The sequence below is a fragment of the Pygocentrus nattereri genome, chromosome 2 (assembly GCF_015220715.1).
Source record: "Pygocentrus nattereri isolate fPygNat1 chromosome 2, fPygNat1.pri, whole genome shotgun sequence".
Classification (NCBI taxonomy): Eukaryota; Metazoa; Chordata; class Actinopteri; order Characiformes; family Serrasalmidae; genus Pygocentrus; species Pygocentrus nattereri.
In genome coordinates, this window is record NC_051212.1 from 55,715,146 (window position 1) to 55,740,450 (window position 25,305).

The 25,305-nt window shown below is 43.7% G+C and overlaps 1 protein-coding gene across 4 annotated transcripts; it reads right to left on the reverse strand.

The window, feature by feature from the left end:
- Positions 1–18,399: 18,399 nt before the first annotated feature.
- Positions 18,400–25,247, reverse strand: LOC108413746. Of its 4 annotated transcripts, none has more exons than XM_037545641.1 (6): positions 25,156–25,247; positions 22,576–22,845; positions 22,167–22,463; positions 21,539–21,661; positions 19,311–19,436; positions 18,400–18,619 (listed from the first exon to the last, which is right to left on the reverse strand). In XM_037545641.1, the coding sequence occupies exons 1-6, from the start codon at positions 25,211–25,213 to the stop codon at positions 18,477–18,479; spliced, it is 1,017 nt and encodes a 338-aa protein (XP_037401538.1). In that variant the 5' UTR covers positions 25,214–25,247; the 3' UTR covers positions 18,400–18,476. The 4 variants fall into 4 exon arrangements, with proteins under 4 accessions (XP_037401538.1, XP_037401539.1, XP_037401537.1 ...); XM_037545642.1 differs by having other exon boundaries at positions 19,311–19,433; positions 21,539–21,664; XM_037545640.1 differs by having other exon boundaries at positions 21,539–21,664.
- Positions 25,248–25,305: the final 58 nt, after the last annotated feature.

The following is a 25,305-nucleotide window of genomic DNA, read 5'->3' on the forward strand; positions in this document are numbered from 1 at the left end:
AGTGATTTTAATCCAGTATGAATCTGCAGTGTGTAGTTTTACAGTCTGACTGTAATAATTGTGGAGTCATTTTAATCCAGTATGAATCTGCAGTGTGTAGTTTTACAGTCTGACTGTAATAATTGTGGAGTGATTTTAATCCAGTATGAATCTGCAGTGTGTAGTTTTACAGTCTGACTGTAATAATTGTGGAGTGATTTTAATCTAGTATGAATCTGCAGTGTGTGTAGTTTTACAGTCTGACGGTAATAATTGTGGAGTGATTTTAATCCAGTATGAATCTGCAGTGTGTAGTTTTACAGTCTGACTGTAATAATTGTGGAGTCATTTTAATCCAGTATGAATCTGCAGTGTGTAGTTTTACAGTCTGACTGTAATAATTGTGGAGTGATTTTAATCCAGTATGAATCTGCAGTGTGTAGTTTTACAGTCTGACTGTAATAATTGTGGAGTGATTTTAATCCAGTATGAATCTGCAGTGTGTGAATGGTTTATTTTTTGTGACATCACAAAAAAAAGATTATAACATGGAATGTATTTGCAGCTTAGTTCCTGTAGGTGCGGTGGGTGAACAGTATGTTTGGATATGTTCACATTCTGCATCAAATCTTTTTTTTTTATTAATAAAAAAGAAAACAAAAACCCTGAGTCTTTGCTTTGCCATTGGCCCTTAAAAGCTTTGTAATAAAAATTGCATACAGGTTTGGAGGGTTTGACTACAGAGAGTCTACTGGGCTGAAGGGAGATAAACTGTAGGAAAATAGACTCTATGAGCAGCGCTGCATCTGCAGCGGGTGAGAAACAGGAAAAACACGATAAAAACATGTTTCTGTTTCTGCCTCCATACATTCCTCCAGGCTGAGATACCCAGACTGTACAAGGTCACTTCCCTCAAACTATATAGACACCACACATCCTGATTATTCTCAAAGAGCCGCTCAGAAATGACCCAAACAGTCCCACAGCCGGCCTAGGGCCATGAACTTTACTTTAGAGAGCACAATAAACATGCACTCCTCTTTAGAGGCTGAGCTGATGCAACACAGCACTGACACTTGCAGTGAAATTGCTTCTTAAATTACAATGTTCTTTCATCACTACGGTGAATCTGGACAAGGTTTACACAGAACGCTGGCAAGAATCCCATCCAGCCTAATGAGAAACTGTAGAACGGACTCGGTTTATATCACAATACCTACATTTAGAGTCAGTTATTCATTCAGTCTAATGAGAAACTGTAGAACGGACTCGGTTTATATCACAATACCTACATTTAGAGTCGGTTATTCATTCAGTCTAATGAGAAACTGTAGAACGGACTCGGTTTATATCACAATACCTACATTTAGAGTCGGTTATTCATTCAGTCTAATGAGAAACTGTAGAACGGACTTGGTTTATATCACAATACCTACATTTAGAGTCGGTTATTCATTCAGCCTAATGAGAAACTGTAGAACGGACTCGGTTTATATCACAATACCTACATTTAGAGCCGGTTATTCATTCAGTCTAATGAGAAACTGTAGAACGGACTCGGTTTATATCACAATACCTACATTTAGAGCCGGTTATTCATTCAGTCTAATGAGAAACTGTAGAACGGACTCGGTTTATATCACAATACCTACATTTAGAGTCGGTTATTCATTCAGCCTAATGAGAAACTGTAGAACGGACTCGGTTTATATCACAATACCTACATTTAGAGTCGGTTATTCATTCAGCCTAATGAGAAACTGTAGAACGGACTCGGTTTATATCACAATACCTACATTTAGAGTCGGTTATTCATTCAGTCTAATGAGAAACTGTAGAACGGACTCGGTTTATATCACAATACCTACATTTAGAGTCGGTTATTCATTCAGCCTAATGAGAAACTGTAGAACGGACTCGGTTTATATCACAATACCTACATTTAGAGTCGGTTATTCATTCAGTCTAATGAGAAACTGTAGAACGGACTCGGTTTATATCACAATACCTACATTTAGAGTCGGTTATTCATTCAGTCTAATGAGAAACTGTAGAACGGACTCGGTTTATATCACAATACCTACATTTAGAGTCGGTTATTCATTCAGTCTAATGAGAAACTGTAGAACGGACTCGGTTTATATCACAATACCTACATTTAGAGCCGGTTATTCATTCAGTCTAATGAGAAACTATAGAACGGACTCGGTTTATATCATAATACCTACATTTAGAGCCGGTTATTCATTCAGCCTAATGAGAAACTGTAGAACGGACTCGGTTTATATCACAATACCTACATTTAGAGCCGGTTATTCATTCAGTCTAATGAGAAACTGTAGAACGGACTCGGTTTATATCACAATACCTACATTTAGAGCCGGTTATTCATTCAGTCTAATGAGAAACTGTAGAACGGACTCGGTTTATATCACAATACCTACATTTAGAGCCGGTTATTCATTCAGTCTAATGAGAAACTGTAGAACGGACTCGGTTTATATCACAATACCTACATTTAGAGTCGGTTATTCATTCAGTCTAATGAGAAACTGTAGAACGGACTCGGTTTATATCACAATACCTACATTTAGAGTCGGTTATTCATTCAGCCTAATGAGAAACTGTAGAACGGACTCGGTTTATATCACAATACCTACATTTAGAGTCGGTTATTCATTCAGCCTAATGAGAAACTGTAGAACGGACTCGGTTTATATCACAATACCTACATTTAGAGTCGGTTATTCATTCAGTCTAATGAGAAACTGTAGAACGGACTCGGTTTATATCACAATACCTACATTTAGAGTCGGTTATTCATTCAGCCTAATGAGAAACTGTAGAACGGACTCGGTTTATATCACAATACCTACATTTAGAGTCGGTTATTCATTCAGTCTAATGAGAAACTGTAGAACGGACTCGGTTTATATCACAATACCTACATTTAGAGTCGGTTATTCATTCAGTCTAATGAGAAACTGTAGAACGGACTCGGTTTATATCACAATACCTACATTTAGAGTCGGTTATTCATTCAGTCTAATGAGAAACTGTAGAACGGACTCGGTTTATATCACAATACCTACATTTAGAGCCGGTTATTCATTCAGTCTAATGAGAAACTATAGAACGGACTCGGTTTATATCATAATACCTACATTTAGAGCCGGTTATTCATTCAGCCTAATGAGAAACTGTAGAACGGACTCGGTTTATATCACAATACCTACATTTAGAGCCGGTTATTCATTCAGTCTAATGAGAAACTGTAGAACGGACTCGGTTTATATCACAATACCTACATTTAGAGCCGGTTATTCATTCAGTCTAATGAGAAACTGTAGAACGGACTCGGTTTATATCACAATACCTACATTTAGAGCCGGTTATTCATTCAGTCTAATGAGAAACTGTAGAACGGACTCGGTTTATATCACAATACCTACATTTAGAGTCGGTTATTCATTCAGTCTAATGAGAAACTGTAGAACGGACTCGGTTTATATCACAATACCTACATTTAGAGTCGGTTATTCATTCAGTCTAATGAGAAACTGTAGAACGGACTCGGTTTATATCACAATACCTACATTTAGAGTCGGTTATTCATTCAGCCTAATGAGAAACTGTAGAACGGACTCGGTTTATATCACAATACCTACATTTAGAGTCGGTTATTCATTCAGTCTAATGAGAAACTGTAGAACGGACTCGGTTTATATCACAATACCTACATTTAGAGTCGGTTATTCATTCAGTCTAATGAGAAACTGTAGAACGGACTCGGTTTATATCACAATACCTACATTTAGAGTCGGTTATTCATTCAGTCTAATGAGAAACTGTAGAACGGACTCGGTTTATATCACAATACCTACATTTAGAGTCGGTTATTCATTCAGTCTAATGAGAAACTGTAGAACGGACTCGGTTTATATCATAATACCTACATTTAGAGCCGGTTAATCATTCAGCCTAATGAGAAACTGTAGAACGGACTCGGTTTATATCATAATACCTACATTTAGAGCCGGTTATTCATTCAGCCTAATGAGAAACTGTAGAACGGACTCGGTTTATATCACAATACCTACATTTAGAGTCGGTTATTCATTCAGTCTAATGAGAAACTGTAGAACGGACTCGGTTTATATCACAATACCTACATTTAGAGTCGGTTATTCATTCAGTCTAATGAGAAACTGTAGAACGGACTCGGTTTATATCACAATACCTACATTTAGAGTCGGTTATTCATTCAGTCTAATGAGAAACTGTAGAACGGACTCGGTTTATATCACAATACCTACATTTAGAGTCGGTTATTCATTCAGTCTAATGAGAAACTGTAGAATGGACTCGGTTTATATCACAATACCTACATTTAGAGTCGGTTATTCATTCAGTCTAATGAGAAACTGTAGAACGGACTCGGTTTATATCACAATACCTACATTTAGAGTCGGTTATTCATTCAGTCTAATGAGAAACTGTAGAACGGACTCGGTTTATATCACAATACCTACATTTAGAGTCGGTTATTCATTCAGCCTAATGAGAAACTGTAGAACGGACTCGGTTTATATCACAATACCTACATTTAGAGTCGGTTATTCATTCAGTCTAATGAGAAACTGTAGAACGGACTCGGTTTATATCACAATACCTACATTTAGAGTCGGTTATTCATTCAGTCTAATGAGAAACTGTAGAACGGACTCGGTTTATATCACAATACCTACATTTAGAGTCGGTTATTCATTCAGTCTAATGAGAAACTGTAGAACGGACTCGGTTTATATCACAATACCTACATTTAGAGCCGGTTATTCATTCAGTCTAATGAGAAACTGTAGAACGGACTCGGTTTATATCACAATACCTACATTTAGAGTCGGTTATTCATTCAGCCTAACGAGAAACTGTAGAACAGACTCGGTTTATATCACAATACCTACATTTAGAGTCGGTTATTCATTCAGTCTAATGAGAAACTGTAGAACGGACTCGGTTTATATCACAATACCTACATTTAGAGTCGGTTATTCATTCAGTCTAATGAGAAACTGTAGAACGGACTCGGTTTATATCATAATACCTACATTTAGAGCCGGTTATTCATTCAGCCTAATGAGAAACTGTAGAACGGACTCGGTTTATATCACAATACCTACATTTAGAGTCGGTTATTCATTCAGTCTAATGAGAAACTGTAGAACGGACTCGGTTTATATCACAATACCTACATTTAGAGTCGGTTATTCATTCAGTCTAATGAGAAACTGTAGAACGGACTCGGTTTATATCACAATACCTACATTTAGAGCCGGTTATTCATTCAGTCTAATGAGAAACTGTAGAACGGACTCGGTTTATATCACAATACCTACATTTAGAGTCGGTTATTCATTCAGTCTAATGAGAAACTGTAGAACGGACTCGGTTTATATCACAATACCTACATTTAGAGCCGGTTATTCATTCAGTCTAATGAGAAACTGTAGAACGGACTCGGTTTATATCACAATACCTACATTTAGAGCCGGCTATTCATTCAGTCTAATGAGAAACTGTAGAACGGACTCGGTTTATATCACAATACCTACATTTAGAGTCGGTTATTCATTCAGCCTAATGAGAAACTGTAGAACGGACTCGGTTTATATCACAATACCTACATTTAGAGCCGGTTATTCATTCAGTCTAATGAGAAACTGTAGAACGGACTCGGTTTATATCACAATACCTACATTTAGAGTCGGTTATTCATTCAGTCTAATGAGAAACTGTAGAACAGACTCGGTTTATATCACAATACCTACATTTAGAGTCAGTTATTCATTCAGCCTAATGAGAAAACTGTAGAACGGACTCGGTTTATATCACAATACCTACATTTAGAGTCGGTTATTCATTCAGTCTAATGAGAAACTGTAGAACAGACTCGGTTTATATCACAATACCTACATTTAGAGTCGGTTATTCATTCAGTCTAATGAGAAACTGTAGAACGGACTCGGTTTATATCACAATACCTACATTTAGAGCCGGCTATTCATTCAGTCTAATGAGAAACTGTAGAACGGACTCGGTTTATATCACAATACCTACATTTAGAGTCGGTTATTCATTCAGCCTAATGAGAAACTGTAGAACGGACTCGGTTTATATCACAATACCTACATTTAGAGCCGGTTATTCATTCAGTCTAATGAGAAACTGTAGAACGGACTCGGTTTATATCACAATACCTACATTTAGAGTCGGTTATTCATTCAGTCTAATGAGAAACTGTAGAACAGACTCGGTTTATATCACAATACCTACATTTAGAGTCAGTTATTCATTCAGCCTAATGAGAAACTGTAGAACGGACTCGGTTTATATCACAATACCTACATTTAGAGTCGGTTATTCATTCAGTCTAATGAGAAACTGTAGAACAGACTCGGTTTATATCACAATACCTACATTTAGAGTCGGTTATTCATTCAGCCTAATGAGAAACTGTAGAACGGACTCGGTTTATATCACAATACCTACATTTAGAGCCGGTTATTCATTCAGTCTAATGAGAAACTGTAGAACGGACTCGGTTTATATCACAATACCTACATTTAGAGTCGGTTATTCATTCAGTCTAATGAGAAACTGTAGAACAGACTCGGTTTATATCACAATACCTACATTTAGAGCCGGTTATTCATTCAGTCTAATGAGAAACTGTAGAACGGACTCGGTTTATATCACAATACCTACATTTAGAGTCGGTTATTCAAGTAATATCAGCTCTTCCTGATGAACATTAGTGTGGGCACAACCCCCCCCACATCTCTGTTGTTCTCACTTCTGGCCTGCTACCTGTTTACATCCTCCGTTCCAGGAAATGGCACACTGCGTGGGAACAGCAAGTGCCCCAAAGCTCTGCAAATGCCAAAAGGTACTAATGAGAGGAAAGGGACCCTCTCCGTCACCCTCGGCCAGCACAGCTGAGGAAAACAGGCATCCTGAGGCTCTTCTGGGCTGAGTTAATAGATAATGAGACCCGCTGACTTTCTAAAGGCTTAAAAATGGCCACGTGACTGGCCGTCTTGGGTGGTATGCTATTGGAAACATGACCACTAATGTGGTCAACCGGCCATGACATGTTTTAGCACTGGAACTGCTAAAATTGCCTTATGGACGATTATTACTTCATATCACTTAAAGGGGACCTGATATGTTCATTTTCATTGCCTACTGTCCTCAGACTGCACATCTCTATCCTCCCTCTGTCTCAATTGCTCTGTTAGAGCTCCTGTGTCTTTAAGCCCCGCCCCCTGATGAGACCAGCACGCTCTGATTGGTCAGCTGGAACACTACATTCTGATCACTCGGTCTCCAGAGTGGTTCTGCCCCTCCATGTTCCACCCCTGTTCTGCAGTCTGCAGACAGAGCCTTCTCTCCTGAGCAGCTGTAACTCCGCTGTGGCTGTTTCTCCAGCGGCGCCGGTTCTGCCGGATCAGTTTGATGCAGAGTGGATCCGGAAAGTCTGGTCAGCGTCTCTCCACACGCTACAGCACTGACCACACTCTTCGTCCTCCAGTAGCCGAGGGGGCTGAGCTCGCCGGTAGGTGGGCAGTCAGTACTGTGTTATACGATGATGTCATCCTGTAACAAAGGAAAAAGGCTGGAATTCCAACAGCATCAAAAAGGGTTCTTCTGTGTTACAAGGTTGACATTAATTATAGAAGAACCATTTTGATGCTATAGAACCCTTTTCAAAAAATGTTATATAGAACTAGTCAGATGTGTCCATATAGGGTGTAATGTTTATGCGACTAACGTAATTAGCATATGAATTTGCATATAGAGTGGTTTTATGTAGAACCGTGAACACTCAAAGAACTAGATGTGTGTTAAAAGGTGTGGCTGGATTCAGAGGCCTTGATCAATATTACTGTGTTTTCTCCAATAACCTCTTCACTGTGTTTCAGTTTGTTCTGGCTGCTGAGAGCTTTCTTGCTCTCTGATTGGCTGCTGCCTTTATATTACATGTTTGATAGTACTACGACCGAGAGAGAGAGAGAGAGAGAGAGAGAGAGAGGAAGAGGAAGAAGAAGAGAGAGAGAGAGAGAGAGGAAGAGAGAGAAGGGGAGAGAGAAAGAGAGAGACAGAGAGGAAGAAAGAGAGAGAGAGAAAGAAGAAGAGCTAGCAAGAGAGAGAGAGAGAGAGAGGGAGAGAGAAAGAGAGAAAGAAAGAGAGAGAGAGAAAGAGAGCGAGAGAGAAAGAGAGAGAGAGACAGAGAGAGAGAGAGGGGGAGATAAAGAGAGAGAGAGAGAGAGAGAGGAGATAAAGAGAAACAGAGAGAGAGAGAGGAGATAAAGAGAAACAGAGAGAGAGAGAGAGGGGGAGATAAAGAGAGCAAGAGAGAAAGAGAGAGAGACAGAGAGAGAGAGAGAGAGAGAGAGGGGGGGGGATAAAGAGAGAGAGAGAGAGGGGGGGGGGGATAAAGAGAGAGAGAGAGAGGGGGAGATCAAGAGAGAAAGAGAGAGAGAGGGGGAGATAAAGAGAGAGAGAGAGAGAGGAGATAAAGAGAAACAGAGAGAGAGAGAGAGACAGAGAGAGAGAGAGAGAGAGAGAGAGGGGGAGATAAAGAGAGAGAGAGAGAGGAGATAAAGAGAAACAGAGAGAGAGAGAGAGACAGAGAGAGAGAGAGAGAGAGAGAGAGAGAGAGAGAGGAGATAAAGAGAAACAGAGAGAGAGAGAGAGACAGAGAGAGAGAGAGAGAGAGAGAGAGAGAGGGGGAGATAAAGAGAGAGAGAGAGAGGAGATAAAGAGAAACAGAGAGAGAGAGAGAGACAGTGAGAGAGAGAGAGAGAATATGACTATTTTCTGTGACCATGTTCGGTTCAGGGTTTCCATAACGACCTGCAGGTACTTTCGGGCCCAAACTGTAAATGAACCTGTTATTAAAGCTGAGCTTTAAGGATGTTGGAGTGAAACGGCTCTCATCTCTCTGATTAGAGGAGAACTGATCTGTCTCTACTCTCATAAAGAGCTTCAGATCTCTGCACTAAGGTGACAGTTCAGCCAAATATCATGATTACAGACCCCACGCTGTTACTGTGACTGTGGGATTATACCTCATGTAAAACAACAGCAACGTCAAATATTACAGTCTCGAGGTTCGAGTCGAGAGTTATGAGCCTGTGAAGAGGGGCTGGGATTCACGTCATCTGCCTCTCACCGTGTGGAGCTGCTGGATTCGTGTGTCCGTCTACATTCTGGGTGAAACTGACCGACGGACACTCAGGAGATAACTAAGGACTGACCGTCACGCCGGAAACCTTTCATTCTTCATTCGGTCCACATCGGAGACTCGCATGAAACGGCGTCAGAGTTTCACGTTTGAGGAACCTGTTCTATGAAGAACCTTTAGAGGAGGATTTAGGAAGAGATGGAGAAAACGACCTCACAGCCTGTCAGGAGCATGTTGTGCTGTATCTCGTGTAAACGAGAGGAACAGAGCGCTGAATCTCCGTATCAGCGAGGCTGGAGGAAACCTCCCCTGACAGCGAGGCCTCAGAGGCCCTGACCCCTTTTGTCAAACAGGTCACACGCCCAGCAGGGCTCAGAGGTCAGCTCCGCAGCCCTGGTCACTGGCGGATAAAGCACTGCGTGTGGAGTCTGGGAACATAGGCAGAAGTGTAGATTCACCCCCAGGTTCCTGCAGGATCCTCTATCTGCACTGTAAATACGGCTCTATATGAAGGGGTCATCCTGCCGGGACGGACTCGGTCACCCGTTTACGCACTTTCCCCTCCAAAGGCAGAGCTTTCCTGCTGCCGTCTCACAGATACGAGTGCAGGAGGTCCACGTGCAGCTCGTCACGCTGCTCATTCAGGCTCTTACATAACATCATTACTGCTACTGAGCGCTGATTGGCTGTGATGAGACGATGATTTTGCACAAGAACTCTACGGACCCATTCATTTTGGACTCACTCAGGAGCGCCCTCTAGTGTCTGACCCGGAAGACACCGTGGACCCCACACATTCTCAGGCTGTGCTCACCTGCTGCAGCGCAGGAGTTTGGGGCAGTTTCAGTATCAGTGTCATGAAACCAGCCCACAACACCGACAATACCGGTTCCACAGCCTGACCCGAGGGCCCGTCAGTCGTCACACAGCAAGAAACCAAAACAAACGGCTGCCAAGCTCGGCTTCAGCTCCGGGCTTCAGGCAGGAATGCGTCTGAGGAGACGGAGACTATCCATCACTGCCTTTCATCACCTTCCTCCCTCATGAAGCACAGATATCAATCAGCCAGCCTTTATTTAGACTCAGAGTACACTGAGCGTGACGCTCATCTCAGGGTAGCCCAGCATTAGAGAAGACAGCTCTGACTCGGTGAGTTTATCTAGAACAGAGCGCTTCACGCCAAGCCGCTCAGAACCGCTCTGTTTACATCTGAGCCAGTTAGCCGGTGGAGCTCCCCTTTAAGGTGTGCCTTATTCTCCGATATGTAGTTTGGCTGGGACACGTTCTAAATATGTTAATAGAAAAGAGGGACAAAGCTTCTCTGCGCCCTTCAAAAGACGGTTCTTCGAGGGTTCTTTAGTAGAGACAGTGGTTCTATATGGAACCATGAACACTCAGAGAATGCATGGTGAGATGGTTCTCCAGATCGCTGGAGAAGGTGTTGTAGGTGGTTCTACACGGCACCAAAAAGGGCTCTGCTTTTGCTACAAGCTCGACATCACAGAACCATCTTTTTTAAGAGTCTAGAACGAAGAGTTTCACGCCAAACCGCTCTGTATGGCTCTATGTTTACATCTTACCCACTTAATTGTATAGAATTTTTTGAAATATGTGAGAAAGGGACTCCAAATAATTCCTGTTTGTCTTTTTAAGGTTGTATTTGCGCACCAGAGCACGGCCCCCGGGATAAAAAGTCTTGGCGCCCCGTACTTGACCGCCCTGGAGAGAGGCCGTGTGTGAGTGTGCGTTAAAGGTGCAGTGTGTAAACTTGCAGGTATGCTAAATGTGCTAAATATTAAGCCTGATCCTCTACTTATTATTAAATATATTATTATAGTTATTAAACTAATCACAACAGGAAATGGTCCGCCAGCACCGGGGTTCTAACAGTTCACCCTGGTGAGCATCTACGTGTCATTAGTACAGCGTCGTAACTCCGAGTTTGAGTGTGTTTTAATGTTAATTCAGTTCACACTCAACTCAGTATCACTACTCACCCCCCAGTGAGCTGATTTAGGCGTAGCTCTCCTGTGGTACCGGTCTGAGGCCCCAGAGAGGAGGTAGCGCCGTTAACATCTAGTGTCGTGGTGTGGTATTACAAATACAGCCAGAGATTTCTCATTCTCAGTTTTTTGATTAAAAAATACAGGGAGATTCACTCGAAAGAGGCCCCGAATATTCTGTAATAACTCTTCCTAGGATGAATCAATCTGAACGAGACAACATGCAATGAGCTCCTCAGTAGATGGAGCTGGGATGCCCCTCCGTCGGAGTGATGAGGTGCAGACTCCTGTACCCCTTCATGTGTCTGGCAGAAAGCGGAGGTCACTTCCAGCATCGCATGAAATGCAATCGATCATACACACATCAAGATATGTAGGGTTCAGATCGCCTCGTCCTAACGGGAGATACAGCAGAACATTCGGGGCCTCCTTCAAATGAATCTCCCAGTAAATGCCGGCTTTAATGATATTTCCCCTGTTGTTATTGTGTAGTTTAAAAGGAGCGATTTTATAGTGTTTAGTTCATTAGTACAGTAAGTGAGGCGAACATGTGCTTGATGAAGACGTGATGATAGTAGAGTTCTCCTGGTTTATTCACAGTTACAGCTGATTGTAGACGGATACACTGGTTTTATTTACTATGCCCCCACTAAATCTCACACACTGCACCTTTAAATTAAAGCGAGCATTAAAAAAAAATCACTCTCTATAAATATTTTGCTCCTTTTATGGTTTGTAGCTTTATATCCGATGTATTTATAACCAAAGCCAAAACTCCCACTAAAGATTTTCCGGCCTTTCCGAGCGGAGAGCCCAGTGAAGAGTGTCTACAGTGCAGCTCGGCTGGATGTAAACATATGGTCAGCACAGCATCGGCAGTGCTAATTAGCATTACTGACATTAGGAGGTGGAGATGACCCTCTTTGTTTAATAGCCTTATGACCAGATCATTAATGATGATGAGGGTGAGCGTCATACCTTCAGGAACGTTAACCCTTACGCTTCACGCTCACTGTAACTGACCACATCATGGGTGTGTATGAATAATTTCACTGAGGCTGTGTGGAGAAGTCCAGGCCTCTTTACTGCACCTGTCTAATCAGAGTGTAATGTTTATGTGATTAACATAATTAGCATATTAATTTACATATACAGTCGTTTTATGCAGAACCATGAACTCTCAAAGAACTGTTTACATGCTTAAATGGTTCTTTGAATAGTGGTTCTTCAGACAGGTTCTGTGTATCTATCTGTCTGTCTGTCTGTCTATGTGTCTGTCTGCCTGCCTGTCTGTCTGTCTGGCTGGCTGTCTGCCCGTCTGTCTGTCTGTCTATCTGCCTGTCTGCCCGTCTGTCTGTCTGTCTATTTGTCTGTCTGTCTATCTGTCTGTCTGCCTATGTCTGTCTGTCTGTCTGCCTGTCTATCTGTCTGCCTGTCTGTCTGTCAGACAGACAGATAGACAGACGATCTGTCAATCTGTCTGTCTGTCTGTCTGCCTGTCTATCTGTCTGCCTGCCTGTCTGTCTGTCCATCTGCCTGTCTGCCTGCCTGTCTGTCTGTCTGTCTGCCTGCCTGTCTGTCTGTCCATCTGCCTGCCTGTCTGTCTGTCTGCCTGCCCTGCATCATAACAATAGCGGAACTCTAACATATTCTCCGTTAATCTGAGGAACCGTCTCACCATGCATAGAACCATTTAATCATGCAAAGGGCTCTTTGAGTGCTCATGGTTCTATATAGAACCACAGTCTTTACTGAAGAACCCTTTAAGAACCTAAGAGTGTAGAAATAACGGGTCAGTGATAAGCTGGTAAAGATGGTAACAAACTCTCATTAACATTAAATAAAATGTTCATTTCATGCAAAAACGTGAGAAATACTAAACGGTGTTGGTCAGTCTGACACACCTTTTTATATTTTATACATTTTATATGGTTTTATATCACGTCCAGCTCATTATATCACTGACCTGCTACTGCGACAACTACTTACACAACCAATCAGCAGCTGAGCTGGAATAAAAGCAGGTATTGGGTCATAACTACAGCTGAAACCTGGAGGAGAGGGCAGGAAACGGTTCATTAAACGTCTGGTTGGTTAGTGTAGTGGGTAACACCTCTGCCTTCTACACTGTAGACTGGGGTTCAGTGCCCCGCCTGGGTAAACACCCTACACTATACCAATAAGAGTCCTTGGGCAACTCCTAACACCACCTTGGCCTCCCTGTGTAAAAAAAACTGATCAAATTTAAATCCCTCTGGATAAGAGCGTCTGCCAAATGCCGTAAATGTTAATCAAACACACATAAAATCACTAATATTCTTTCCATTTATTGTAATATTAGTATTTTTCTGAGCACATAAACACCCACTGCCCAGATCAACAGCAGCAGGTGTGTTAAAACCTGAACGCAGTCCTGAATATGAAGGCTCAACATAATCTAGGCCTGGCAGATGTGGAGTGACACACTGCTGACCCCTGGTGGTCAGTAAAGGAATCACAGCTCCAAATTAAGCTGTCCGGTTAATTGAGCTCTTAATCAAACCTGAATGTAAAGTATCCTCCATGACAGCCAACGCAGCTGTTTTAGCTCTGCTGATGGACGCTGAGCATCTCCACGCTGTTGGCTCAGGCCTGCGGTTGGCACCAGGCGAACTGCTGTACATACGCTTCTATTACTTCTTAGCTGCTTATTTCTTTATTAATAATAATAATAATAATAATAATAATAATGACCTTTATTTGTAGCATCTTACATACATATATTGCAGCCCAAAGCACTTCACAGGCGAAAAGGGACAAAAAAAAAATACAAATAAAGTCATACACAAACATAAAAGCAGCAAGAAAGTGGAAATATAACATTAAAAATCATCAATAAAAAAGAACCCAAGCTAAAAGTGTAATAGAAATAATATTAATAAACATAAAATCAGCAACAATATTAGAAAGAAAAAGAAAAAAAGAAATAATAAAATAATAATAATAAAAGTAAGAACTGCATACTGAGGGTAATCGTGCTCTCTTACTTGGTAAATGGAATTTTTGGATTTTGCTCAAAGATGAAAGGCGTAATTTAAAGAATACTTTCAGTTAAACTGGATCTAGAACTCGTTATTTCACGTCGAGTCCGCGTCTCTTTGGAACCTGAGCAGACGTTTGTTTACTGTATCCAAACGTCTTTCAAAGAGGGCCAAACTGGACCTTTTCAAAATAGCTGAGGGCCAAACTGGGATTCACAAACAATTCAAAATATCACTTTTTTAAAAATATGAAAAATACAGACGCTCAGATTTTACTCGCCCCCTGTCTTCTGTCCTAGAGGGTGTTATTAGTGGCCCTCCAGCCAGTGCGCTGCAGTTCCTCCTCTCACCTGACGGGGGCAGCAGTGCTGAAAGATTACACTCTGTACAGCTGTGAGGGTGTCACTGTGAGACGCTGTGCTGACACCTAATATTAACATCTGTCTGTCTGTCTGTGTCTGTCTGTCTGTCTGTCTGTGTCTTTCTGTCTGTCTGTCTGTCTGTCTGTCTGTCTGTCTGTGTCTTTCTGTCTGTCTGTCTGTCTATCTGTGTCTGTCTGTCTGTCTGTGTCTGTCTGTCTGTCTGTCTGTCTGCCTGTCTGCCCGTCTGTCTGTCTGTCTGTCTGTCTGTGTCTGTCTGTCTGATTTATGTGCACAACAGACCAAACACAGTGAGTATTTGAATATGCAGTTCAGGGAAAGTCACTCTTATAAAACATGTTTTTCAAGGGTTCTTTAGCAAAGAAAATGGTTCTAATGGCTCTTTGCATCATGAAGTGGTTCTTCAAGTTGATGGAGAATGTGTTTTATATGGTTCTATAGAGAACCTTTTTGAAAAGGGGTTCTATGTAGCACCAAAAAGGGTTCTTCTACTGTCACGACTCCAAGTTTGTCACAGTAGAACTCCTTTGGCGCGATATGGAATCCTTTTACATTAATTTTACATCCTACATTAATTTGAAGGACCATTTCACCATGCAAAGAACCCTTTCTTTGGGTGTTCATGGTTCTATATAGAGCCATTTTCTTTGCTGAAGAGCCCTTGAAGAACCATGTTTTTTAAGTGTGTACAGCGAGGCCGCTGTCGATCAGATTAACTCACATTTATAAAAAGAAGGACGAGAGAAAAAAGAGGATAAAAGATCAAATAAAGCAAAATGAAATGAAAACATGAGGGGGCAGATGGAGAGGAAGCTGAGTTGAGGACGTTTTAATTCTTTACATTTGTGAAAGTAGAAATTACACTGGAACATATTAAATACAAATCAGTGGCAGAAACAAACCAGGCTGACAGCCTGAGAGGCTGAGAGGCTGACAGGCTGAGAGGCTGACAGCCTGAGAGGCTGAGAGGCTGACAGGCTGAGAGACTGACAGGCTCAGAGGCTGACAGGCTGAGAGGCTGAGAGGCTGAGAGACTGACAGGCTAAGAGGCTGACAGGCTGACAGGCTGAGAGGCTGACAGGCTGAGAAGCTGAGAGGCTGACAGGCTGAGAGGCTGAGAGACTAACAGGCTAAGAGGCTGAGAGGCTGACAGGCTGAGAGGCTGACAGGCTGAGAAGCTGAGAGGCTGACAGGCTAAGAGGCTGACAGGCTGACAGGCTGAGAGGCTGAGAGACTGACAGGCTAAGAGGCTGACAGGCTGAGAGGCTGAGAGACTGACAGGCTAAGAGGCTGACAGGCTGACAGGCTGAGAGGCTGACAGGCTGAGAAGCTGAGAGGCTGACAGGCTGAGAGGCTGAGAGACTAACAGGCTAAGAGGCTGAGAGGCTGACAGGCTGACAGGCTGAGAGGCTGACAGGCTGAGAAGCTGAGAGGCTGAGAGGCTGACAGGCTGAGAGGCTGACAGCCTGAGAGGCTGAGAGGCTGACAGGCTGAGAGACTGACAGGCTCAGAGGCTGACAGGCTGAGAGGCTGAGAGGCTGAGAGGCTGAGAGACTGACAGGCTAAGAGGCTGACAGGCTGAGAGGCTGAGAGACTGACAGGCTAAGAGGCTGACAGGCTGACAGGCTGAGAGGCTGACAGGCTGACAGGCTGAGAAGCTGAGAGGCTGACAGGCTGAGAGGCTGAGAGACTGACAGGCTAAGAGGCTGAGAGGCTGACAGGCTGACAGGCTGAGAGGCTGACAGGCTGAGAAGCTGAGAGGCTGAGAGGCTGAGAGGCTGAGAGACTGACAGGCTAAGAGGCTGACAGGCTGAGAGGCTGAGAGACTGACAGGCTAAGAGGCTGACAGGCTGACAGGCTGAGAGGCTGACAGGCTGACAGGCTGAGAAGCTGAGAGGCTGACAGGCTGAGAGGCTGAGAGACTGACAGGCTAAGAGGCTGAGAGGCTGACAGGCTGACAGGCTGAGAGGCTGACAGGCTGAGAAGCTGAGAGGCTGACAGGCTGACAGACTGACAGACTGAGAGGCTGCCAGGCTGAGAGGCTGACAGACTGAGAGGCTGACAGCCTGAGAGGCTGACAGACTGACAGGCTGAGAGGCTGACAGGCTGAGAGGCTGAGAGACTGACAGGCTAAGAGGCTGAGAGGCTGAGAGGCTGACAGACTGACAGGCTGAGAGGCTGAGAGGCTGACAGGCTGAGAGGCTGACAGGCTGAGAAGCTGAGAGGCTGACAGCTGAGAGGCTGACAGCCGAGAGGCTGACAGGCTGAGAGGCTGACGGACTGAGAGGCTGACAGCCTGAGAAGCTGACAGGCTGAGAGGCTGACAGGCTGACAGACTGAGAGGCTGACAGGCTGAGAGGCTGAGAGACTGACAGGCTAAGAGGCTGACAGGCTGACAGGCTGAGAGACTGACAGGCTAAGAGGCTGACAGGCTGAGAGGCTGAGAGACTGACAGGCTAAGAGGCTGACAGGCTGACAGGCTGAGAGGCTGACAGGCTGACAGCCTGAGAGGCTGACAGGCTGAAGCGCTGAGAAGCTGAGAGGCTGAGAGGCTGAGAGGCTGACAGACTGACAGACTGAGAGGCTGACAGCCTGAGAGGCTGACAGGCTGAGAGGCTGAGAGGCTGAGAGACTGACAGGCTGAGAGACTGACAGGCTAAGAGGCTGAGAGGCTGAGAGGCTGACAGACTGACAGGCTGAGAGGCTGAGAGGCTGACAGGCTGAGAGGCTGACAGGCTGAGAGGCTGAGAGGCTAAGAGGCTGACAGGCTGACAGGCTGAGAAGCGGAGAGGCTTAGAGGCTAAGAGGCTGACAGGCTGACAGGCTGAGAAGCGGAGAGGCTGAGAGGCTGACAGGCTGAGAGGCTGACAGGCTGTGAGGCTGACAGGCTGTGAGGCTGACAGGCTGAGAGGCTGAGAGGCTGAGAGGCTGAGAGGCTGACATGGTGACAGGCTGAGAGGCTGACAGGCTGAGAGGCTGAGAGGCTGAGATACTGAGAGGCTGAGAGGCTGACATGGTGACAGGCTGAGAGGCTGACAGACTGACAGGCTGAGAGGCTGACAGACTGAGAGGCTGACAGGCTGAGAAGCTGAGAGGCTGACAGGCTGACAGACTGAGAGGCTGACAGGCTGAGAGGCTGACAGACTGACAGGCTGAGAGGCTGAGAGGCTGAGAGGTGAGAGGCTGACAGGCTGACAGGCTGAGAGGCTGACAGCCTAAGAGGCTGAGAGGCTGACAGGCTAAGAGGCTGAGAGGCTGACAGGCTGAGAGGCTGACAGATTGAGAGGCTGACAGACTGAGACGCTGAGAGGCTGACAGGCTGACAGGCTGAGAGGCTGAGAGGCTGACAGACTGACAGACTGACAGACTGAGAGGCTGACAGGCTAGGAGGCTGAGAGGCTGACAGACTAGGAGGCTGAGAGGCTGAGAGGCTGAGAGGCTAGGAGGCTGAGAGGCTGACAGGCTGAGAGGCTGAGATACTGAGAGGCTGAGAGGCTGACATGGTGACAGGCTGAGAGGCTGACAGACTGACAGGCTGAGAGGCTGACAGGCTGAGAGGCTGAGAGGCTGACAGACTGAGAGGCTGACAGACTGAGAGGCTGACAGACTGACAGGCTGAGAGGCTGACAGACTGACAGGCTAAGAGGCTGACAGACTGACAGGCTAAGAGGCTGACAGGCTGAGAGGCTGAGAGACTGAGAGGCTGAGAGGCAGATAGGCTGAGAGGCTGAGAGACTGACAGGCTAAGAGGCTGACAGGCTGAGAGGCTAAGAGGCTGACAGGCTGAGAGGCTGAGAGGCTGACAGGCTGAGAGGCTGAGAGGTTGAGAAAATGACAGGCTGACAGACTAGGGTGGAGGTACTTCTCCTTTCGGTTTCTCCTGACACTTACGCTTCCTCAAGAAGCAAAACAGGCCAGCAAGAATGATCACAATGACCAGAACGACAGGCACACTGACTGTCACAGTCTGACCGGATTTAGAGCCCTGAGCTGAAAACAAGAGAAAAGCCGCGTTAGAGACGATCCAGCTTCTCCTCAAACACACCATCACAAACAGACACCAGCGACCTGAGGCAGTGCTACACTCTCAGCTAAAAGGGCTCTATATAGTACTAAAAAGGGTTCTGTGTTTTTTTACAATAGTGGAACCACTTTTGGTGCTATATGGAACCCTTTCTTGATAGCAAGAGTACAGTGGACCTCAGTCGGCCCGCTGATGGCAGAGCTGGTGGTCCACTGGCGTTTTGCTCAGCGTTTTCTAGGTGGTCCAGCAGCGGTTAAGCAGCTTCTCATCACTGTTTTCACCTACAGTCCAATTTACTGTTTTTCCTTCCTTCATTTCTTTAGTTACACTTTGTAAATTAGTTCAGTAAATAATTTTATTTATTAATTTTATTTATTAAAGTTCTAGGTTCTCTGGAGGTCCTGGATGGTAAATAAAGTGTCTATATCTGTGTTGTAGTCATGGCGACGCCTGGTTCCCATCACCACCACTGTAAAGACGTCTGAACCCTTTCACACCAAACCCTCTGAACCTCTGATTACACCTTTATTTTTATAACTTTTATAAATTCATAACTCCAGCGCTGCAGCTCTGGGGATTCTTGCCCAGACTCTCCTTCTCTTCCTGACTGCAGTGGAAGGAGCTGAACCTGCTCTCCAGTGTGTGAGTGCGTCTAACCTTTGAATGCGGCGGTGGACCGAGGCCTCGGTCGCTCTGTTTGGGCAGGAACGTTCAGGGCCGCTGTGGACGGAGCTTCTGCCGGCGGTGATGTGGGCTTTATTGGAGGTTTTGTACTCATAGCTTCTAGAAAAACATCAATACGTCACATCAGCTTCCTCTAAAACTGCTGATCGAACAGCTCAGAGACAAGGAGACACAAACATTTTCTGGTGAAAAAGTAAGTACACCCCTTTTGGGAGAAACAGCTTCATCCTATACCCGTCTACCAGTTTCGGACGTCTACTGGGAGACGGTTTTCTGCACTCCTCCCTGCAGGTTTCTTTAAATTGTGCAGCTAGGAGGGTTTTTGCATGTACATACCGCCTGTTTCCATACAGCCTGCATTTTACAGTCTCCTCCAGCACTCTCTGATGTGAAAGACAATTCATGGTGGAACCTCTGACTGCAAATTGGCCATCAAAGGAGCCCCAAGCCATAATACTACCACCACCATGCTTCACAGCTGGTATGCGGTTGTTCTGTCTGAACGCTGTCTTTGGTTTCCGCCACGCATGGCTTCTGGTACTGTGGCCAAACAAGAGCACATTGTTCCAGAAGTCTTGGTCCTTGGCTAGACATTAATCGGTAAACTTTAATGGTAGATGCTCTTTTATATGAACAGTAATAAGCGCTATCTGCAGTACCTCTGATGATAATCTGGGGTTCTTAGAGACGTTTTTAGGATCTTATGAACTGCTCTCACGCTAATCACATCATGATATTTTGTTATTGATCAGCTTTGGCACATCTGTGCAGTCAAGCTCACATCTGGTAGGAGTTTGTGTTCATTAGAGTGTAATAGCTCAAAAAAACCTGAAAAAAAGCCCTGATTTGTGATCAAATAAACAAAACTATTATCAATATTATCTATAATACCAACAATAAGAATAAAATCAGTTAATTTCTCTGTCTTAAATCTGTTGTTTCAGGAAACTAACTACAATCACATCATTCTACCATCTTAAAAAGCTGAAAACATTTTGTTTATTTCACATTTTATTCTTCCCAATGGTCATAAATTTAACAGTGCAAAGTTTGACCAGTAGGGGGAGCACTGCCCTCACCCCTCCACCTCAAACTCCACCTACGAGCTCAGCCAATGGCTCACGAGCTGCTGAACGCTGTCATTTTACCGGATCCCTACCCAAAAATCTGCATGAATTAGAGAGCTTCATGTAAATGATATGTAAATGAGGTGCCCAGCGCTTGACTTCACGCACTTGAAGCTGATCTTTGCTTGTTTCCACGTCGTACGAAGGTTTCACATCATTAAAGGCGGCCAAATTGGCCTTTTTTAACATTCTGAGGAGCGTTTTCAGGAATGCGTAGTACTTTAAGCACTGCAGTGTTGATTTTGAAGACATTTTTCTTACCAAATATTGCTCGTTTGAAGAGATTTCTTCTTCTCTTCTTGTTCTTAGGCTTTCCCTGCAGACACTCCCATATTTCCATATACTTAAATGTTGATGTCAGTCTTTTTTTCCAGCCGTTAGAGCTTAAAAACACGCTTTCCAGGCATTCTGGCTAAATTAAGGGCGGCTGTGATGGATATTTAGTCTATGCTACGCAGCTAAAAGTGCACACGCTGACCAGAGGTGGGCGATACGGCAGAAATGTAATATCACGATACTTCAGCACGTTTTACAATGTGATATTTATTTTTTCCTGACATCTGATCAGTTAGAACAGACAAAGTAGAGCCGCCTGTTATTGAAAGTAGTGCTGAAAATGAATACAGTGCGCTGCGTGAATCAAAGCGTCTGGGAAGTGTTTAAGTGTTGTTGACATGGTTTTCTCAGGAAAGCATGTTGTGGCATTTGGTGAGGGAATTCATCTCGATAACGATCAATATTGTCACGTTGCCCAGTCTTGGTGCACAACCCTGTCGTGAATGAGAGAACGTGAGGCAGGTGAAGATCTATACGTGAGGCTACTGGTCAAGTGCAGAATCAATTTAGTCAAATTACCCAAACAGTTTTAGAGCGTTAAATTAAGTCGTCATGGTTTTGGCAGCTTTTAAGTGTGTTGTTTGATGTTATTACACGTCTCGGCTGATTCACTGCTGGACTCGGCACATTTAGAACTCCAGCGCTGCAGCTCTGGGGATTCTTGCCCAGACTCTCCTTCTCTTCCTGACTGCAGTGGAAGGAGCTGAACCTGCTCTCCAGTGTGTGAGTGCGTCTAACCTTTGAATGCGGTGGTGGACAGAGGCCTCGGTCGCTCTGTTTGGGCAGGAACGTTCAGGGCCGCTGTGGACGGAGCTTCTGCCGGCGGTGATGTGGGCTTTATTGGAGGTTTTGTACTCATAGCTTCTAGAAAAACATCAATACGTCACATCAGCTTCCTCTAAAACTGCTGATCGAACAGCTCAGAGACAAGGAGACACAAACATTTTCTGGTGAAAAAGTAAGTACACCCCTTTTGGGAGAAACAGCTTCATCCTATACCCGTCTACAAGTTTCGGACGTCTACTGAGAGACGGTTTTCTGCACTCCTCCCTGCAGGTTTCTTTAAATTGTGCAGCTAGGAGGGTTTTTGCATGTGCATACCACCTGTTTCCATACAGCCTGCATTTTACAGTCTCCTCCAGCACTCTCTGATGTGAAAGACAATTCATGGTGGAACCTCTGACTGCAAATTGGCCATCAAAGGAGCCCCAAGCCATAATACTACCACCACCATGCTTCACAGCTGGTATGCGGTTGTTCTGTCTGAACGCTGTTTTTGGTTTCCGCCACGCATGGCTTCTGGTACTGTGGCCAAACAAGTCTATCTTTGACTTGTCTGTCCAGAGCACCGAGTCAGGTGACCCACCTCTGAGCGGCAGATGAAGCTCAGCTGTCTTTGTAAGGTGTGACGACTCCACCTGCAGAGCAGCCTCACACTGGTAGGGCAGCCCAGTGGCCTCAGTGAGCCAGGAGATCTCACAGTGTTTATGCTGGTAGTCTTCACTGTCTTTACACATAGCCTGAGTGACCATCACTGTCTCCTTGTGCTTCAGCTTCAGCTTGGCCGTCATGTCCCTGTGAATGTCCACTCTGCACTTCAGCAGGAACTGCTGACCGGACACCGGCTCCTTTGGGTCAGCGGTGATGTTCAGGGCAGAAAAATCTGCAGAAAAACAGAACATTTACACCTCCTGGTCAACACGAGACGCTGTGATGATGGTCTTTAGTGACGCGTCGTCTACAGAGAACACGCTGTTCTGAAATCTCGCACTTACAGTAAAGTTCAACAGCAGACCTTTTCGGTTTCTGCCCACATGTTGCTTTACAACTGAAAGTCGTGTCGTCCACTGTGATGTCTGGAATGGTCAGGGTGCTGTACTGGTCATGATCGTCTTTCTCCACTTTGTGGGAGTCTGTCATCTTGTCCCATCTAGGCTTCCCAGGTGAGCAGGACGTTGTACAGTTGAGGGTCAGCGAACTCCCAAGCTGGACAATACGATTTTCTGAAGTGATGAGGACGGCCGACGACGCACTGACCACAGTGTCTATGGAAAGAATCATCCAGTCACTTTCGGTCTTCGTGAGTTTTACAGGTAACATCAGTGAGTTTAGACTGAAAATGATCTTAAATCTAGTCAATATGTTTATATCTCTCTAGCTGAGGAGGCGGTAAGCTTACTTTAAAAGGATTAATCTTAGTTCTAGACACGTTTTGCCTGTTCTGGGTGAATTTAATGGGCAATTTTAATATAAAAATAATACAAATTTAATTCAGTAAATTTCTCTCACTGCGCTGGCAGATGATTTAGCTTGTTTTCAGGAATACGTCTCTGCCTGTACAGTGAGATCATTTTACACGATAAAATCACCTAAAACAAGTTCAAACGTCTGGAAATAAGCTAGAAACTCTTATTGGTGCACAACCGTCTAGACATGAACAGATTTAAGGTCATTTCGCTCGATGAGTCGCAGACGCTGCCAACTGCTCTGAGCCCAGATTTAAAATCTCAGATCTGTGAATATAAACATGAGATGATTGATCTTATTTTAAAATCTATTTACTAGTTTCTATCTTTGAACTCACGGTTGATTCTAAACTTGATTAGGAATTCGTTTTTTATGCCTCAGTTGATCAGGAAATCTTAAAATCAAGTAATTAACATCTAAAAGAAGCTGCATTTCATCGCTGCGCAAAGAAAACCATGAATCTTCTTTTTTTTGTCGATTTTTATTTTTCTGCATCATTTCAACACTCCAGCCGCCCTTTACACTGTCGGAGAATTTCGTGATCAATGGACCAGTAGAAATGCTCTAAAATCACTCGGAGTGAAAAAACTTTGCACCGACTTGCATTGAAAGCTAAGAGGGTTTTGTGCTCTCCTGTAAAGTTACTACTTTGAAGATACTTCATTCACTATTTGTGCTAAAAATTGAATCTTGTCAAGTGAAATGACCTTAAATTCCGGTCAGTATGTCTAATATTCCTCATTGGGAGAGTGTTGTAAGCTTATTATAAGAACGTTGAACTGATTTAGATGCATTTTTTGATGTAGATGTACTGCAAAAAATATCTTAGCAAGAGAAAAATCTTAATTTTAGTTGAAACATCTAATATTTCTCATTATGAGACAGTTAAGAGAATATTACATGATTATTACACCGGTTTCTGTACATTTTTGCTCATTTTAAGTCATTTTATCTGGTGAAAGTGTCTTATTCTGTTGGCAGGTCGTTGGTTTGAGAGATAATGAAGATAATTTGATGTTTAATCGAGTGAAACGATCTGGAATAAAACACTTTCAGAAGATAAAATTATAGATAAAACAAGAAAAAACGTCTGTAAATAAGTTTAATAATCTCATAATATTCTCAAAGCAGCCTCGTAATGAGAAATATTAGACATACTGTCGACATCTTAGACGCTTACACATCATATTTTGCAATAAGGTTTCACTCTTAAAAAAGACGGTTCTTCCTGGGTTCTTCAGTAAAGACAATGCTTCAACATAGCACACAAACAACTGTTTACAAATGAAAGGGTCCACAGATGTTCTACCTAGAACCTTATTGATAAGGGTTCTAAATAGCACCAAAACATGTTCTTCTATTGATACGATGACAAAGTTGGTAACCCTTTTGGTGCTATCTAGAACCATTTTCAAAAAAGTTCTATGTAGAACAATGAAAGGAACATTCTCCATCGATCTGAGGAACAATTTCCCGATGTGAAGAACCTTTTAATCATGCAAAGGGTTCTTTGAGTGTTCATGGTTCTATACAAAACCATTTTCTTTGCTAAAGAACCCTTGAACAACCATGTGTAGTGTAGTGTAGGTAATGTTAGCCGAAGTTAACATGATCTACACTCCTAAAAAACACGGTTCTTCAAAGGTTCTTAAGTCAAGGGGATGTTTCTGTTTAGAACCAAGAGTTCTATACAGAAGCATTTCATGCTTAAACGGTTCTCTGCATGGTGAAATGGTCCTTCAGATTGATGGAGAATGTGTCGAAAAGGGTTCTATACAGAGCCTTTTTGAAAATGGCTCTAGATAGCACCACAGTTCTTCTGCTGTTACCAGGCTGACATCATAATAGAAGAGCACTTTTTGGTGCTTTATAGAACCCTTGTGAAAAAGGTTCAATGTAGAACTATCTACAGCACATTCTCCATCAGTCTGAAGAACCATTTAAAAATGCAAAGGGTTCTTTGTCAGTTCATGCTTATTTACAGAACCATTTTATTTACTAAAGAACCCTTGAAGAACCATCATTTTTGCAGTGTAGCTCTGGACTCAGAGGAGCTGACTAATCCCGTTTTCCTCACTTAAAATGAAGGAATTAAAAGGGTCTTTTACCTTCAGGAGACGTCAGAAGAGCCACGAGTAGAACGAAGAACCCCTGTGGAACCTCCATGCTCTACCCCGACCTCTCGCTGTTCTGGATGGAAAATGAAGTGAGAGCTGATATGTTGACCTTATTAGTCACTTTCCTGTCCTTCAGGATCG

Excerpts from the sequence above, each read along its gene's own strand:
- LOC108413746 (XM_037545640.1), bottom strand. The coding sequence starts at position 25,213 with ATGGAGGTTCCACAGGGGTTCTTCGTTCTACTCGTGGCTCTTCTGACG. Across the intron at positions 19,437-21,538 it reads GTCCACCACCGCATTCAAAG|AAGCTATGAGTACAAAACCT; the intron begins GTTAGACGCACT and ends ATGTTTTTCTAG. Across the intron at positions 18,620-19,310 it reads GTCCACCGCCGCATTCAAAG|CTCAGGGCTCTAAATCCGGT; the intron begins GTTAGACGCACT and ends TCTTGTTTTCAG.